General features: G+C 39.4%; 1 protein-coding gene across 1 annotated transcript; it reads right to left on the bottom strand.

Moving 5' to 3' along the window:
• Positions 1 to 6,247: 6,247 nt before the first annotated feature.
• On the bottom strand, positions 6,248 to 14,323 carry tmed10 (transmembrane p24 trafficking protein 10). Its single transcript, XM_041806112.1, has 5 exons — positions 14,087 to 14,323; positions 12,936 to 13,056; positions 12,054 to 12,127; positions 8,473 to 8,599; positions 6,248 to 7,544 (listed from the first exon to the last, which is right to left on the bottom strand). Exons 1-5 carry the CDS (start codon positions 14,261 to 14,263, stop codon positions 7,423 to 7,425), a joined length of 621 nt encoding a protein of 206 aa, XP_041662046.1. The 5' UTR covers positions 14,264 to 14,323; the 3' UTR covers positions 6,248 to 7,422.
• Positions 14,324 to 18,604: the final 4,281 nt, after the last annotated feature.

Below are 18,604 nucleotides of genomic sequence, written 5' to 3'. Positions count from 1 at the left end.
TGCTGCATCTTTGTGTCTCTTTGACCACTTATCTTAGGTTGAACCAGAGTACTCCTCCAGACAAATTCATGTCATTACAAACCTGCATTTAAATATTGAGAACTGTTTAACGATGAGGCATCATGCCAGGGGTCCCCTACAGCCTTGGCTCAGATAATGCAGACAGAGATTGCGATGACCAAATACCAGGTCCAACAGGGTGATAAATACTTCTGTTTGCCATATCACACCATAGTTGTCAGATTATAATACAGCTTATTCCATATTAACTTTTACAGCAACTTGATCAACCCTGTAGTCCTGCTGGACTGAACCACACGGATCACCAGTTCTCCTCTACAGGCCTTATTGAAGTGTGGAGTGTGGTTGTTGTAGTGTGATGTTTGGTCCAGGTGGAGGCGGTGTAGGACAGCAGAGTAGTGGGTGTTTAGGAGTAGTTGATGTTGAGGTGAAGATGAAAAATAAGAAGTGAAGCTAGAGTTTGATGATTGTGTGTGATGTGTTTCTTGTGTGTAGTGAGTGAGGTGTTGGTATTGTGTGTAAAAAGACTGGGTCTCGCTGTATTACTCAGGCTGCACTACAGCGTCTATTCACAGGCGCGATCCCACTACTGAGCGGCACGGGGGCTTTGACCTGCTCCGTTTCCGACCTGGGCCGGTGCACCCCTCCTTAGACGACCTGGTGGTCCCGGGCTCCCCCAGGAGCACCATATCGATACCGAACTTAGTGCGGACACCCGATCGACATAGTCCGCTGCAGCTCAGAGCTCCTGAGCTCAAGCGATCCGCCAGCCTCAGCCTCCCGGTAGCTTGGATTACAGGCGCGCGCCACCGCACCCGGCGACTGCAGACGGTCTTTATAGTGCTTTTAACTCTGACTAAGATGACGTCATGACGGAGGGAGCATGTGTGTGGCGGCCCCTAGCGGTGGATTATGATACTACATCCGCAGAGATGAAGGCTAATCCAGGATTGATTGTCAGGGGATCTGAGACGACTAATCTGATTTGATATGATTCTAATTTCACCTGATCATGTATCTTTAGTATGTAAAGATCAGTCACCACAGTCAGTGTTTCCCAGTCAATATTAACCAAAGCTTCAAAACGAACTATCTTTTTTCCTAAGCAACAGTTAGAGTCATTTGAATATGAATCCTCTTATACTGTTCCCCATGCTGTCAGATACCAACATAAACCCTCCAAAATCATTCTCTTTCCTAAACCTAACCATTCAGACATTAACCAGAGCTATCATACGCCTGTGAAAAATAATGATAGCATCATTTCCTGAACTTACACTAAACAGTGCCACTGCAGATACAAAAGCATGATGTTTATAAACCAAAAGCATGTGTGGTTATAAAACTTATGTTAAAATTCACAACTCACACATCTAACAGTGTGTTTTATTGTGAGTTTCATTCTTTCAGTCAGGAAGCACACATGATTTGTGGTTTATAAATGCTCTTTATAAGCAGTTATTGATTGTCTGTCATTGATTTTATTCATATTAATTTGTGTGACTGCTGGGAACCCCCTGCCCTTAATTAACAAGCCTATGTGGAAGTATCAAGCAGGAACGGCACACGTTTCTGCCTTTCCTGTGCCTCCAAGGAAAGCATGAGGCAAGGAGAGAAGCAGCAACAAATCCAGAGCAGAGCAGGCATGAGTGACAACAGAACGAAACTGATTAGGTCAGGTGAAGCATAGAGGAGGAGCTGGGGTCGAGGAGGGTTACAAAAAGCAGCCTGCAGGGGGAGCAGCAGAGCATAGCCTGGCAAGAGCAGTTTAAAGATGGCAGCCTAAGTGCAATTTGTCAATAGCTTGCTCAGAGTGAATCAGCTGGCCAGAAACTGATTTCAAATATATGTTGACGCTTGATTCCGTGGCCTGCCTGAACTAACGCTATACACTACATTTTTGGATTTATTTTGATGCTTTAATTAGAGTCTACATGCCAAACATACAGTAGTATTACCTTATTGGAACTGATTTGAGTTATTTTGATAAATGCATTGATGAATTTGGTATAAGTGTCAATTCAAAAGATGAAACTTTTATATATCATGGGCAAGTGCTTGAATCACACCTGGGAGTGAATGGGGTTAATTGCAAAGTGTAAGTCATAATCTGTTATGTAAACTAAAAAGATGTCAGGAGAAGAAGAATGGCCACAGGCAGGCTTTCTCTTCAGTCTGTCAGGTTGGTCATCAATTCGATGTAAATATGGCAAACGAAATCCAGAAGGAAGTCGCCAAGCAAACAAAAGAACAAAGAAAATCCTGTTCTTGCTGCCTCTTTTGCACTGTTTAGATAAAGGCCCACTCGATGCATGCTGGTCCTCTAACTACTACCTATTTTATCACCTAGGCCAAACTAAACATGCAAAACAAATGATGGTACCCTATTTGTAGAGGTTGGTCACGTTTCACGTTTCGGATCTTTTACATTCTGACGATCAAAATGTATGTTTGATGAGAAGTGTGGAGTGTGGTTGTGGTAGTGTGATGTTTGGTCCAGTTGGAGGCGGTGTAGGACAGCAGAGTAATGTGTGTTTTAGAGTAGTTGATGTAGAGGTGAAGATGAAGACTGAAAGGTAAAGCTGGTGTTTGACGTTAGTGTGTGATGTGTTTCTTGTGTGTAGTGAGTGAGGTGTTGGTATTGTGCGTAAAAAGACTGGGTCTCGCTGTATTACTCAGGCTGCACTACAGCGTCTATTCACAGGCGCGATCCCACTACTGAGCGGCACGGGGGCTTTGACCTGCTCCGTTTCCGACCTGGGCCGGTGCACCCCTCCTTAGACGACCTGGTGGTCCCGGGCTCCCCCAGGAGCACCATATCGATACCGAACTTAGTGCGGACACCCGATCGACATAGTCCGCTGCAGCTCAGAGCTCCTGAGCTCAAACGATCCGCCAGCCTCAGCCTCCCGGTAGCTTGGATTACAGGCGCGCGCCACCGCACCCGGCAACTGCAGACGGTCTTCATAGTGGTTTTAACGCTGACTAAGATGACGTCATGACGGAGGGAGCATGTGTGTGGCGGCTTCTAGCGGCGGATCTTGAAACTACATCTTCAGAGATGCCTCATAACAGGGACGGAGTCTGTCAAATCCATCCGCTTTTTAAGGTTAGGGTTATTCGGGATTGATTGTCAGAGGATCCGAAACGAGAAACCATCGGATTTGATATTATTAGATTTGCCTCTCTATACCATATTCATTGTCTGTCTGATCAGATTTGGCTCCTTGATGCCCACTGATCTGCATGGTTGACTTGTGGGGGCCAATTTTAAAGGCCTAACTGTGTTTAGGGACTGCTTCATTGAGCGTATACATCTCTTTGGGATATGGCACAGGTATCTTGGGTTTATCATGTTTTTTTTATTTTGGATTTCGCGAGGACAATGCTGGACATCTTTTCTTTATTTAGGATTCTCCACAATTTTAATCTAAAAGTAAAACTGCCACATATTATAGTTTTATTACAACATAAGAATAATAATTGATTTAAAAAGTATTTAAACACAGACACAGAAATTAATTGTTTGAATTTTGATCATTTATACACTCAGTACTTGGTTGGAGCTCCTTTTGCTCGAAATACTACATCAGTTTGTGGCACTGCTGGGGTGTTACGAAGCCCAGGTCTCTCAGATCTTCCTTCAGACTCTTAAATTTTGATTTTCAAATGAAATGCAAAATTAACTTTCATCTGAAAACAGGACTTTGGACCACTTAGCAATGGTCTTTATTTTTTTCTCCTCAGCCCAGGTGAAAAGCTGATGATGTCTGTGGTTCAAGAGTGACTCAATAGTAAGAACACAACACTTGTAGCTCATTTCCTGGACACAATCGTGTGTTGTGGCTCTTGATCCAGTGACTTCGCCTCAGTCCACTCCTTGTGAAGCTCCCACTGAATCTTGAATTTGCTTTCTCTGAAAATCCTCTGAAGGCTGGGCTCATCCATGCTGCTTGTGCACCTTTTCTTACCACACTTTTCCCTTCCAGTCAACTCTCTCTCTGAACAGTCTGCCCTTTCAGCAGTGATCTTCTGTGGCTTCTCCTCCATGTGGAGGATGACAATGATAGTCTTCTGGACATTCATCAGCAGTCTTCCCCACAATTGCAGTTGTGTGTAATCAACCAGAGTGAGAGAATAAAAGCTCAGGAAACCTTTGCAGACATTTAGAGTTAAATAGCTTATTAGAGCTCTTTTTAGGACTGAAATAACTGACAAAATAAAATGACTTTTCCACATTATTGTAATATTTAGATACTGTTTTTAACTAGAATATTTTTTGCAGTAATCACCAAGATTAAAAAACGTTTTGTAAGCGATAAACGAGAAAATATGCAGATTCAGATATCACAATGCAGCGGTAAAAAAAATTAACTTTCTGGTTTTCTCATTGTTGTTTTAAACAGGTCTGTTTGCACATTATTGTTGTTTTCCCAACACAACCACTTCTGTTTGAGCCAACAGTCAAATTCAACACTTAGTTTTGAAAAAGTTACTCTTGATGATAATGGTCTGGATAGCCCATAAAGTGGTATCAATCTTTATGTTTTCAAAGCAGTTGAAAAAGCTCCTCCTACAGGCATGTTTCAATATTTGTCTTTGATGGAGAACTATGCAGCAGTGAATATATATATATATATATATATATATATATATATATATATATACAGTGCTTAACAAATTTATTAGACCACCACCCAAAGTAAGGTTTATGCCACAGCTGCCCTAAAGTAACAGCATTGGTAATTACCAAAATCATTTATGTTTCTGCAAGGGTTAATACACCAATATGTAGAAGCTCTTTAACCCAAATGATATTTCTAATGCTACAATATAGTTATTATTTTTATCCATGAATTTTCAAATTTACTGATTTACAAAAAAAAAAACTGAAAAAATAGTAAAGCACATTATTATTTCTTGATTAATATTTCAAATTATAGTTATTTACTTGCATTCCTGAACAGAAAAATGAGTTTTAGTGGTTGAATGTTATGCTTGATTAATTTCTGACTTCTCAGAGAAGGCCAGTGAGCCGGCTCAAATTTGGGTCTAAAAAGGTGAATTTAGTTTGAAATTCCTCATTCCTGTTCAAAATGGTAAAATGTGGAAAGCTCTCTGAAAATGACCTGCAAACATCCAGAAATGCCTCAGATTTGCCAGGGAGCACAAACACTGGACTGTTGATGACTGGAAGAAGGTACTCTGGACGGACCAGTCCAAGTTTGAAGTCTTCGGTCAGCATCGTCGTGTTTATGTCCGCAGAGAAGCTGGAGAACGTTTTGATGCTAGATGCATTGCACCCACAGTGAAACACAGTGGAGATTCCATTATGGTATGGGGTTCCATTTGTGGATATGGCATGGGCAAATGAGTGAAAATGGACGGTATCATGAACAAGAATGTCTACCACAACATCTTAGTGCATCATGGAATCCCTTCTGGACTGAATCTGATTGGTCGTGGGTTCATATACCAACAAGACAATGACCCCAAGCAAACTTCAAAGCTGTGCAGAGACTATTAGACCAAGAAAAAGGAATCTGGAGTACTGGAACTGATGGACTGGCCAAGTCAAAGTATGGATTTGAAACCTATTGAATAAACTTGGGATTTAGTAGATTCAAAGATTGGGAACAGCTAAAAACTATTTGGAACTCAGTAACAAAAGAGACTGTGGAAAAGTACATAAAAACAATGCCAGCAAGAATGCAAGCTGTTATCAAGGCCAAAGGAGGCCATACAAAACATGAAATTTTTTGTTTATTATGTGTGAAAAAGGACTATTTACTTGTTTCAGTTTATTTGCCAAAAAAATGACAGTAACATTTTTAGTTTTAAATAAGTTTTTGAAAGATTTCGAAAATATTTGTTTTCTTGTTTTCATGACAGGTGGTCTAACAAATTTGTTAAGCACTGTATATATATGTGTGTATAAAATAATTAAATTTTAAATTAAGTTTAAGACTAATACAGAAGTAGGGGTGGGGTTGGGTTGACTGATGAGAGGGCATGTTGTAGCTGTTGGAGCCAGAATTTTAAAATGGCAACCTTCAGGTTGACGTCACTGATAGCAAGTTCATGTTTTGTACAGTCTTGTTGGTTGCCAAATTTGACAATACTGAGATAACACAGCCTACATTGTTCATTGGTTAAAAACAAAACAAAAGAACTTCCAGTCACATGAATTAAACAAAGTTTAACACATGCTAGACAGCATCTTAAATACTGTAAATCCATCCAATATTTTATTGAATAAAAGCCCAACACAAATTTACAAAACTTATCAGTCAACATAAAAATTATTGATTACGCACAATGCGCATGTCCATTGTTAAAAATGTTTCTATGACAGATGCCTTCATTAATCCCTGTCAAAAACAATCCCACACTCTTATGTGACCCAAGCCTCATGTGGAGGAAAAAAAAAGCAAGCTGGATGGATGTGCAAAGTACTGTAATCATAACATGTTGTTTTGAAAATTACAAACACATAACTAAATTTACCAGTGTGTAAAGATAAAGGGAGGATGACTGAAAGGGAATTTGAAAATATGTTTGGGTGCCTTATTTTAGTTGCCATAAAAACACCCATTTTATTTTGACAAGAGAAACTTGTACAGGGGTTTTGGTTCCTGGCTGTTCTGACTGGTGATAAATTAATGTCTGGATGTTTCAAAAACAAAACTAGAACGTGCAAGAGCTCATAGAAGTGACCTTTTATAACTAAGAATATTACTCTGAAAGCTCACAACCCCCCGCAAAAAAAAACAAAAAACAATTGAAGCAACTAAATAGCATTTACAATATGAAACAAACTAGAGACGGTTAAATTTAGCTACAAAGCGTATGCAAATTAAGTGACATGACACAGAAGTTCAGTGGTCGCCAATTCTTTCATCAAAGTAACAACAAGCCACTCTTTCAAATAGCCTTCACTTGATAAAAAGGGCACCAAGGATCTAGTTTGCTTGGCGTAGCAAAGAATGTGTACATCGACAGAAGGGCAAAAGACGTTCGCTCATGGCACATCCATTCAAACTGAGCTCAAAATCAAACATCGCTGTTCAACTTATTGGAGGAACAAGTTCTTATTTGGTGAGCTGCAACATTCAAAACAATGCAGACAGAAATGAAAGGTACCACTTAGTCTTCCATTGCTCACATTGCATTTCTCCCTACAAGCGCTTTGCATGTTTCAAACCACTTAATAAGCAAGTGAATCTTTTTTTTTCAGAGGACAACCCAGGTACTCTCTCTTACAGCTGTGAAAACTAGAAATTGAGCCCCTCAGCCCCGCTCGCTGTTGTTTGCTGAAGCTAGTCCAAGGAGGGTGGATGTTGGGATGTGTTGGCTGGCTGGCAGGCAGCTTCCCCCGAGGTAAAGGAGCTAAGTGTCGCTCTACTCAATCAGCTTCTTTGCCTTGAAGAAGCGCCTCAAGTAGAAGACCTGCCATGTAGCTAGCCCGATGAGACAGCACATGGAGAATATGCTGAAGTACAACACGCGTGTGTTGGTGGATTCTGGAGATGGAGAAAGAGTAGTTGGTGAGTTTTTGTTCATGCAGTGATAGAAACAAAAGAGATTACTTTATTCCTAGTTTTTACAATAAAACGGAACATATTTACACTCTACGGACATGTATGATGTTTCTCAAAGTCAAGGAAGAATCCTGGAACAGCCATTTTGAAGGATAGCACATCACTGACTGCCACTGGAGGACTTTCAAATGCCACAGATCCTCAAAAATTTTCCAAGGACTGAGACCTTCCAACTGAGACCTTCTGACTGAGAATGTTCAACGATGCACGTATGTCTCTTACCCTCAACAGACTTTTAAATGTCCTGTTTCCATTATAAATATGTTATTATTTGATGCATCAAAGTAAAGCTGGATGGTTTAAAGTAGCACCATAGAATATGATTATATGATGATATGAAAGCATATTAGACGCTGGATAAAACTTGTACAAGCTTTTGAGAGTACCCCTCCCATTTAGTTTTCTGCTGCTCCTGGGTATGTGGGCACAAACATTCCTACGACGTGCTACTAGCTAGCCACTTCAGAATATGTGTTTACCAGTTACCAGGGAGGACTGTTTAATGCCTCAGAAGGATCCTTCCAACAGATTTTGAGAAACAGTTGCAGAACAGTCAGACTGTGGGAAAAATAGCTCAACCAAAATATTTCTGATGTTGCAAAAAGATCAAACTGCTTCTTTAAAAGTCTAGTTTGAGACTGCTTTTACAATTCCATTCCATAATTGATCATTTTTCTCCTCCCAGTATAAAACAATGTAGTTTTTCAGCTATCCAATAAAAAAAGAATGTGATCTAAAAGAAACAAATAAACGTAACTTAAAAAGATAAGCACTTTGTCAAAATATCTAAATCTATTTTAAATTAGGCTATATTTCTGGTGCAAGATGTGTATATTTTTGGTTTTCTCACCATTGGTGTCCCGCATCTCCTCCTCTCTCTTCTTCATGTATGCAAAATCATTCACGATGGACTCTGACAGGTCCTCCAGTCGCCTCAGCTCCACCTCCAGGGGCTTCAGCTTCTCCACCTTGGCAATCTGGAGAGAGAAACCAAAGCTGTTAGAAAAACAATGCACGGGAAGCCATTCAAAGCAGAAGTGAAAAGTATCTTTAAACAGTGTAATTATAAACTCTATCCAGTAGATGTCGCTCATAAGCTATGACAGCACCTCTTGTGTTTGAACGTGACCTCTTCACTGAAGGCTGGTTAGAAAGAGTCAGCGTTAACACTGATGTGAAGGGAACAGGTGCACTACCTGACACAGGTGGCTCTCAATTGCTGAAACTTCTAATTTTGAATGAGGCAAATATTCAAGAAAGCATTCAATGATATCAAGCATGTGACATGTACAAATTTGTAAAATATTTGGAAAAACAAGAAAAATCATATCTGCTTGGAATGGCAAATTTGTGTTTTGTGATGGACACTTTTTCTACCATTAGTGGCAGTCATCCTTATACAACTTAGGGCGGAATTGTGGGTGTAACCTCAACTAACACTTCTAGAGCAGCTATTCTGGCAGGTGTTGCAACTGGCTGCTGAATTAAATCATTTGGTCTGAAGTGTGGTTAAAAAAGTGCAAGTTACAAACTTTACAAACTGAAAACGTAATGGTCATTGCATGTGCAGATGCACAAAAAGACAAAAGAGAACTGGATGGTTGTGGATTAACATTGTTGTAAAGTATGTTTTGTTGCAAGAAGTCTTACAGATTTATTTTTTCTATTCTGTATCTATGCAAGAATGTTTATAGATTTATGATAAAATCAAAAACAACCATCTTCAGGATTTGTTTTTACTGTTGACCTATCTAAGTGTAATGACTAGAAAAAACAAAACTGTAAAATAATGTAATTCCTGTGTGTTTAAGTGCCATTTTCATTAAGCATTTTGTGCTTTTTAGTGATAATTTCTTGGATCACAAGTATGAGCTGCACAATCATGACAGGAAATCAATATCTTACCACAACTGAACCCTGAAACTAACAAATTAAAAACCATAACCAACATTCTGCACCAACCTCAGATATTGGTAGTTGTCCATCAGAGCCTTTTAAGTAAAATCTGCCATAATGAAAATAGGGCTGAAACGATTCCTCGAATTACTTGGGTGACTCGATTTAAAAAATTCTTCGAGGCATATTATCTGCCTTGAAGCTTTGCTTAAATTAGTCATGGATTCATATATGCTGTGGTGTAAGCTTGGACATCAGTACAATGTATTTGTTTTCACTGTTATTATAACGTAATATTCAGTAAAGAATATGCGCTGCGCTGTGTGAAAATCCTGAGGGAAGAGAAAGAAGATGATGCATTCATGTTGACAGGCACTCATCCGGCTGTGTTTTTACGCATCCACTGGCTGTGGAATAATGGAAGATGTGACACTATGCTAACATTGTAGTGTATTTTATCGTAAAAAAGGTTTAAATAATGAAAAACCGTTTTCTACTGAGACTGTAGAGCCTTTAACGGGTGAAAGTTTGCAGGTAGATTATGAGCAGCCTGCACCACGCGCTCATACGAGACAGCAGTCAGTTTCTGTCTGCAGACTTCAGGGGATTTTATAAACATCACTGATTTACCTGACAGTCTTAAAGAAGAGAGACACACTTCATGATTTAAGCCTCGTTCAGGTGCTTTCTCCCTCTCTCTTCCTAGTGCACACGTCATACGTTTAATTATGACTGATTTAAAATTCAGCGCCCGCACATCTTTGTTTCAGTGTAGTTTTTTCAAAATCCTTTGGTCCTCTGAAGCATTTCATAAGACTACATTTTGATGATTAAATGCAAGTTAAATAGAAACATTATTGCTACTAACAGTGACTGAGACAGGGAGAACAAAGAGGTCAGAGTTCATCATCATACAGTCAGGATTCAACAGGTCACAGATGCAGCTTTACCCAAAACCTGTACCCGGGTCCATATATGGTGTTAAAAAGTCACAGTGGATCGAACAAAAATGTGGTTGCTGAATTTATAACTAATTGAACACCCTTTGAGAAATAAATCGAATTTCTGGAATGTCAAAGTCTAGCTTTCAGATATCATACCATTGTGTGGATAATGGAGATTTCTTGCTAGAACGTGAAATTTTACACTAATGCTTGAACTAGAGGATGTTAAAATAGTTAAGTGTCTCTTTACCTTAATGACAAAGTGAAAAATAAAAGTAAACTACAATACAAGAAGTAAAGAATGAGCAGCCAGAATTTCCTGGGAGATGATCCCTAAACCTCAATTATGGCATAATCTAATGGAAGTATTTAACTTCCTTTCCTTTCCACTTGAATAAATGTAAATTGCCATCGGAACTATTTTAGATATTTTGTTTAGATAACCATTTAATACCTATTTTCAACATACAAGTAGTCCGACTGTATTTTCTCATTTGTCTAGTACTATTTCTCTTGAAAAAAGCAAGTGATTGAATTAAAAACTGCAATATTTGATATTAGAGCCAGAAGAATCAATAGAGTACTCGATTACAAAAAGATCTGACTACTGCAGCCCTAAATTTAAAGAAATAAGCAGACAAAAAACAAATGAAATAAACTAACAGACGCATAAAAGCACTGACCACTCAGCATCTGCCAAGTTCACATTCTCATACACTGAGTTAACAACTGGGATGGTTCCAGCATGTTAAGCAAATACAGAGGTAACACACCCATCTACGCAGGTGAATACATGCGTACATTCAGCTCCTCCTACCTCCCCACAGACAGACATGCCCACCCGAGTTCTCCCTGAACATCCGCCTTCACACTCTGCTGAACAGAGCGTCATGTTTTTTGTGCAGCGTGTGGGAAGGAGGGTGATTCTCGCCTCACAGTGCTTTATCACTTCTTATTTTTAAGTGTTGCCTGAAGCTCCCACAGCACCAAGTGTTATCCATTCTGAGAAGATCACTGCACAGTGTAAGTGATGATGCACAAGGATGTGTCCCTATTAAGGAAAATATGGGTAATGTGGAGGCAAAGACCCTCCTCCACTCATTTCTCTCATGTGAATACTTGGAAAATTTGAAGTCATGACACAGATTTGAAACTTGGAAATCTTAATAAAACATAGTGTTAAATAGAGTTAAACTAAAGGTATCATTCTAGTAGGTTTTCTTTAGATGTTGTAATGAGCTAACAGGGAGCATCACTCTGTTAAACTCCTGTTAAATCTGATCCCCTGGCATCCAGGAAGTATGACTGCATTATCATTAGGTGCATCAATCTACCAAATTCCAGGATAAGAGTTAAAGTTTGGACCGCTTTTTGATTGTCAGAATGTCACAAAATACTTTCAGCTGGCTCATATTGGAATTGGATTTAAGTTCAAGTTTACTTAACATAATATACTGTGTAAAGACCAAAATATCTATAGTAATCCCTGTTACAGGACAAATGATCATGTCCTTGTATTGTAGGGAGGTATTTTTCTAGCCACAGTATCTGTGCCATGTAAAAGCAAGCCAACCACTCTGACTCTGCTTACCTCTTCGTAGTTTTTGGCCTCCACGCCATGCTTCATGTCCAGATTGACCAGCTGGTCAGGCACTCTTCCAGTCCCTGATTATAAAAAGAGTAGAGATTTTAGCATCAAACGAAATTCCCTGAATTAACTGCTTTGCTCATTGTGCTTTGTAAATGTAGGGTAGTCCCTCAATGCTTTTTTAACCAGCCAACTATACTTTTGGCTATTATAAAATTATCCAAATATTAAGTGAGAATTACGAGTGGCTCTCCCTCATTCATCCTGAATTTCTTTAAAAGTTTTCTTTACATCAAAAGCTCATATTTGATATCCCACAAGTCCTTTTTATTCTAGCAAATCCACAGTTATAAAACTTTTAACTTTAATCACAGTATTCTAAAAGATAATTTACAAAGGATGTGATAGAATTAAACATAAGTTCTGTAACAAATATATCATAATATGCTCTAGAATTCAATAAATAATAAATTTGTCTAAATCATTATAAAGATTTAGATACATGAATAGGGCAGAATGACTTTGGAAAATAGTTTCATTGCAAATTTGAAATGAATTGTTGTTTTGAAGGGACTGATTATCTTTATGAAATTCTCATTTTAACCAAGAAAAACATACACAAACACGGAAAGTGGGATTTTTCAAACTATTCTAAAAACATGATGTTTGGATGTTTGTACGATGTGTAGAGCATAACATCTCTGCTGCAAAAACATTGCTAGTATTAAACTGTTATTTTGACACATTCCAGGTTAAAGAAATATTGCACCTTCAGCAATCTGAAAATCGCAGCTTGACATGTTGCAATTTAATCTAAATTTTGATTAATGATAAATGTGTCCAGATCATAATGAGCCTGCAAGCTACAGTGGTAGGGACACTTACCCATGGGTGATTTGCTCTCAAAGCACACTTCAAACATGTCATAGTCCTCTGTGGTGAATGCAAACTTTCCTTTTGTTGCATCTTCCTTGGAGTAAAGAGTGTGACTGGAGGAATCTGTGATCTGGAAGAAGAAAGAATGTTAAAATACACCTCCAATGTACTGTTGGCTTGTTGCACTGAAAAAAAGCAATCCGTAAAGACACAAAGTTTTTATTTAAATTTTAAAATCTCAATTCAGGGTTTGACAGGCTCTTATTGGAGGATTTGGTGCAATTCACGATTTTAGTGATGCATAAAATTTCAGCAGCAAAGAACATAAACCTGAGGAAATCTCTACTCTAATTTCTGATTAAAAATGAAATATGAACTTTAAGATATTATTGATTTTTAACATCTTACCATATGACGATTTAAACAGATTAAAAAAACATTAAATCAAACGATTAGATGCGACCACAGCATAATAAATTATGGGAAGTGTCAGCACTTATAAGACAAATAATTACTAACAGCTGTTTGATATAAACATATAGTACTCTTTATTTTAAATTATGCAGCCGTTTAGTTTAGGTACAAACGGTTATTAACAGTGGTGGGATAGAGGGTTGTTTAAAAAATAAAAATGTACTCATTTCTAGTAGGATAATAGTGTATATTAGCCTGAGTTTAACATAGAATTGGCTAATATGCTAACGTCGCTAGCTTGTGCGTGCCAGTTGAATGGACGGTAAGACTGACGTGTTACAGCAGCAGAGCACCGACACCAACACAGACGGGATTATTACCCCGTTATATCACTCATCAAAAGTAAAAATAAGCACACGGAGCTGTTGAAACGAGGGGATGTAACTGGTGTCAGAATAATGTGAGTTTATGTTTAGGTATGAAATAAACGACAGCGGTAGTAAGCACTGACGTTAGCTTGCTAATTAGCAACTGAAACCAGGAAGACGAGTTTCCGAGGCCTAAGCTAGCTCTAATGCTAACAACAGCAGAAAAAAACGCATGTCACCGACAGTTCTGACCTGTTTTTAGCTTATACATTCAGCTTCTTATCGCTTGTCTCTTATCGCTAAACAGTCAAGATAACTGACTGAAGCCCATTATGGCCTCAATAAAGACTGGCAGCTAGCCGCAGCTCTAGTGCTCACCTTCAGGTTAGTTTTCGTGTTCGCCTGCTCGCTCATTTCATACTCTCCCGTGACCAGGACGTCTTTGTGGATCTCCTCTCGTAAACACTTTCTTGTGTTGACCGGTAAAAAGAAAGAAATGGAAAAGACGGATTCGATAAGAACCGGTAACAGCAGTAGCACAGCGAGTCGGGCCATGGCTACCCTCAACAAACCGACCAACCAGCCCGTGCCAGACAAACCAGCTTAACACCGAGTTCCAACTCACACAACCGGCTTGAAGGGGCTCTCCGGCGCCGCCACAGGCCTGGAGGGAGAACATAACATATGCTGATATAGGCTACTGTACATGCACATACAGGAGGCGTGTACTAATGGAAACATGTACTATGGCCACTCCTGTATATATATATATATATATATATATATATATATATATATATATATATATATATATTCTCGCATGATATCCTGGCCATTGGAAGAGATGAAAGCTACAAATATCAGGACGAGGAAACTCCTTACAATGCATGGAGGGTTTCACCCTAAGTCCAGCATCCTGCTGAGGCTGTACACTAAAGAGAAAGGAGGGAGGCTGAGGACTAGTAAGCATCAGAGCCACTATCCAGGAGGAGACAGCAGGTTACAGGAGTACGTCAGAAAGATGGCCCCCAGTGATGACCTGCCAAGTGAATCCCTCAGGCAACAGAAGCCCAGTCAGGAGGAGGAGCCAGAGGGGAAAACATACCAATGGCTGGAAAAGGCTGTACTGAAAGACAGCACAGAGGCATTCAACATCAACATCAACATCTGAGATCTCTGTCCAGAAGTGCCCACTCCTAGGAACAATTAAGATCCTGCGCAGAACCCTCAGGCTCCCAGGCCTCTGGTAGAGGACCCAAGCTTGAAGGAGACACAATACCGCACAGGTGGGCAAGGATGGAGTTTTTATTATACATATGTATACATGAAAAATAAAAAATGAACTTTTAGAGTCTTTTTGAGATTCTAAATGTAAAAGAAACAAAACTGAGAATTCTGGTAGATCAAAATTAGTGTAGTGCTGCTAAACATGAGATGAAGTCCTAGCTGCTATGTGTTTTCTTTAACAGTTGCTTTCTCTATACCGCTCTACCATAAAGCTTTGACTGGTGAAGAACCTGGGTAACAGTTGCTGTATGCAGTCTCTCCCATCTCAGCTGCTGAAGCTTGTAACTCATTCAGAGTAGTCAAGGGTTAGTTGGTGGCCTCTCTCACTAGTCCCCTTCTTGCACAGTCACTCAGTTTGTATGGATGGACGGATCCAGGCAGACTTACACATGTGACATCTTCCTCCCATTTCTTGATGATGGATTTAACTGAACTCCAGGGGGATGTTCAGTGACTTGGAATTTGTTTGTTTCCATCCCCTGACTTATACTTTTCAATAACCTTTTCTCTGAGTTGCTTGGGATGTTCTTTTGTCTTTATGGTGTAATGGTAGCCAGGAATACTGATTAACCAGTGAGTGGACCCTCTAGACACAGAGTCTTTATACTACAATCACTTGAGACACATTCACTGCACTCAGGTGACCCCCATTTCACTAATTGTGAGACTACTAGCACCATTTGGCTGTTGAATTAGGTCAGTCACTTGAAAGGGGGTGAATATATTTATGCAGTCACTTATTTTACATTACATATTTTATTTAATTGACATTACTTTGTAGGAATCTGTTTTTACTTTGACATTAAAGATGGTTTTATATTATAAACTCTAATGACCATGATCGATTTATAAAATCAATGAAAGGGTAAAACATCCAAGGGGGTGAATATTTTTTATGGGTGCTGTAAATGCAAGCCATATAAATTGTTATAACAGGGGGCAACAGTAATGGTTAGATCTGTGCGCCCCATGTGCAGAGGCTGTGGTTCTAATAGTAGATCTGAATCCTGCCTATGGCTTCTTTCCTGCAATCATTCTTTACTCTCTGTCTCTCTCCCCAGTTTCCAACCTTATCACTGTCCTATCCCTGTAATAAAAAGCCTGAAAAGAAATGATAAAAATATATCAATAACTGGTTACAACTGATATGTATCGATTTCCCCCCAACAATGTCTTTAATGCCATCATAATTACATAATAATCTGTCTAGTAGTGACAGTGAACCCTGGTTATGTAACAGACACATCACGCTCAGTGGTAGCTGGGGTAGCTGGGGTATTTTGAAGATCCCAAAAGCTATTATTTTTCTGTCAGCAGCTTGGAGATTCACCCAATTACATATGATCGAGCTGACCAGTTTCCAGGGAAACATCCTTGTTACCGATCCCCTGAGACGAGACGAGGACACGCTGCTGTGTGAGGAGTCTGGCACTAAGTGAACAGTAATTATTGGATGGAGAAATCCCTTCAGTTTTGTAGCTTAGTGCGTCAAAAAACCTCTAAGAATAGCTTTTCACACACCTCCATGATACAGTGCTCGAAATGATGTTCTTCCAGCTTTGTGTGCTGTCACTGATGTATATATTTTTTACCGTGTTTTCATCACTAAGACATGGGTTTTCTGTGTTTTTGGAAGACTTATGTTGTGGATTTAAAATTTCTTAGGATGACATGGAGTTTCTACACCACATGGAAAGTTACTCTGATATTTTCAGTATTGCTTGATGAACATTTTTACCAAGTCTGGGTGCTGGTACAGCAAGTTATTATGAAAGTTGTACTGTACTGAGAAAACACTTCCTTAAATGCTGACGCAAAGCCTACACACCCATCACTGGATTGCTGTCATTCTTTGAATTACGCCTTTCGTCACTTGTGGATCCTGAAAATACAAACAAAGGGCAGACACTCACACTGATAAGAGCAATGACTATAATGGAGTTTATTCTGTCATGCACTCAGATGGATGACTGTTAAAGATTGTAAATAATGTGTGGTGTCTGCATAAGATTCATTCTGCAAATTGCATTGAGGATAAAGAGCCCTTTGCTCCAGTCAAAAGTGTATTTTGGTGTCACTATAAATGCATCACTTAATAACTGTGTCACTCAGAGGAAGGAAAACACAGAAAAAATTGTGGGTTTTTTGGACAACATAAATGTGTCAAGGGATAGGATTTTGACACGCAGGTGAACTCAACTATTTCATCATCACTGTAGTCACAATTACTCCAAAGTAGGGATCTCTGTCTGCCTCCCTCCCCCTTTCCTGGCTCTTACTTTCGCCCTCTCTTTCTATCAGGCGTACGCTGCCTGCTTCCTCCCCTGGGTTGCAGCACCGACGCAGGTTGGCGTCATAGTGGTCTAATTTTACTGCTGTTGATGCTGATGTTAAAAGAAGCAAGAGGCACCTGCTATTTCTGCTGCTTCCCCATCTCCCTGGGGCTGGCAAAGGAGTATTAATAGATGGAGTTATTAGGCGCTGCATGGTCGCACAAGGAGCAAAAATGAAGAAAAAAGTGTCCCTGCTGAAGTGCAGATAGAAAAACAGGTACAAAAGTTATACAACAGCAAACAGAAGGCTTGTAAAAAAAAAAAAAAGAGCTGGATTCTAAGCATGTAAAAGGGTTTTCTGCAACATTAAACTTCATCAAATACATGTATGGCTTTAATTTGGAGGAGCTGAACAAACAGCTGTTGAAATCTTGGTCTGTGTTGCAAAAAAAGGGTGTGACCACACTGATAGGGTTCAAACGTCAGAGTAATGTAGTACTGTTGCCTGGTAGTCTTCCACTAGCGTCCGCCGTGCGCGTTCACCACGCGTTTCCTGTGTAAAGCCATTAAGCAACCAGCCTCGCCTTCTGACCGTTCCTAACATTGTGAAATATTAATAATGGGTGAACTTGGCAAATGAGGTGAAGGCTCGTGAATGAGGAGGAGTAGGAAGGGTTCATGACAAAGTCTGTTCAATAAAATGACATTGCAATCAGTTTCATTGGAATCAAATGTAAGGCTGAATATTGTCTAAGGTTTGAATTTACAGTCAAAGAGTCCATGAATTTGCCTTTGGAGTACAAAGGAAATAAGGAAGATGCATGACTGTGTCAGTGTGCACAGAGTCAAACAGGTGCATGACACTATCTTGATTTTGTTTGAAGGCCATGAAGAGGCATTCATTTTAAAATATGTCTGTTTCATAACCAGCTAAAAACTCCTCATGGGAGATTTAAGGCAGTGGTTTTCAACTGGTGGGCTAGGATCCAAAAGTGGGTCTAGAAAAAGTATATACTGAAGCCCTAAATTGACATGCATAGGTATATTTTGTCTTACTGTTTTCCTGTGATAACAAATAAACTTTGATAGTTTTCTCCAGAATTATTTGTCTCATTATCTTGGGATATCAAAGCTGGTTTCCTTAGAATTCATTCATTTTCAAGGTCTTGGAAAAAAAAAACAATCAAAATGTGCATGTCATCATGGAAAATGAAGAAAAACGAAATGCAATGTCCTCCCAGGGCTTCTGTAATGATATGCTTTTTATACCTTTGTGTTGTCCTATCCCTCAATCACTGGTGTTGGGCCAAAACCTTGTATCTCCATTATTTAAGTT

Source organism: Cheilinus undulatus, linkage group 14, assembly GCF_018320785.1.
Source record: "Cheilinus undulatus linkage group 14, ASM1832078v1, whole genome shotgun sequence".
NCBI lineage: Eukaryota > Metazoa > Chordata > Actinopteri > Labriformes > Labridae > Cheilinus > Cheilinus undulatus.
This window is presented reverse-complemented; position numbering and strand designations above follow the sequence as displayed.

Bases quoted from the DNA above. Each gene is read 5' to 3' on its own strand.
- tmed10 (XM_041806112.1), bottom strand. From the start codon at position 14,263: ATGGCCCGACTCGCTGTGCTACTGCTGTTACCGGTTCTTATCGAATCC. The intron at 8,600-12,053 runs GTAAGCAGAGTC...TTCTCTCTCCAG, and splicing joins AGGCCAAAAACTACGAAGAG to ATTGCCAAGGTGGAGAAGCT. The intron at 7,545-8,472 runs GTGAGAAAACCA...CTCCATCTCCAG, and splicing joins GGAGATGCGGGACACCAATG to AATCCACCAACACACGCGTG.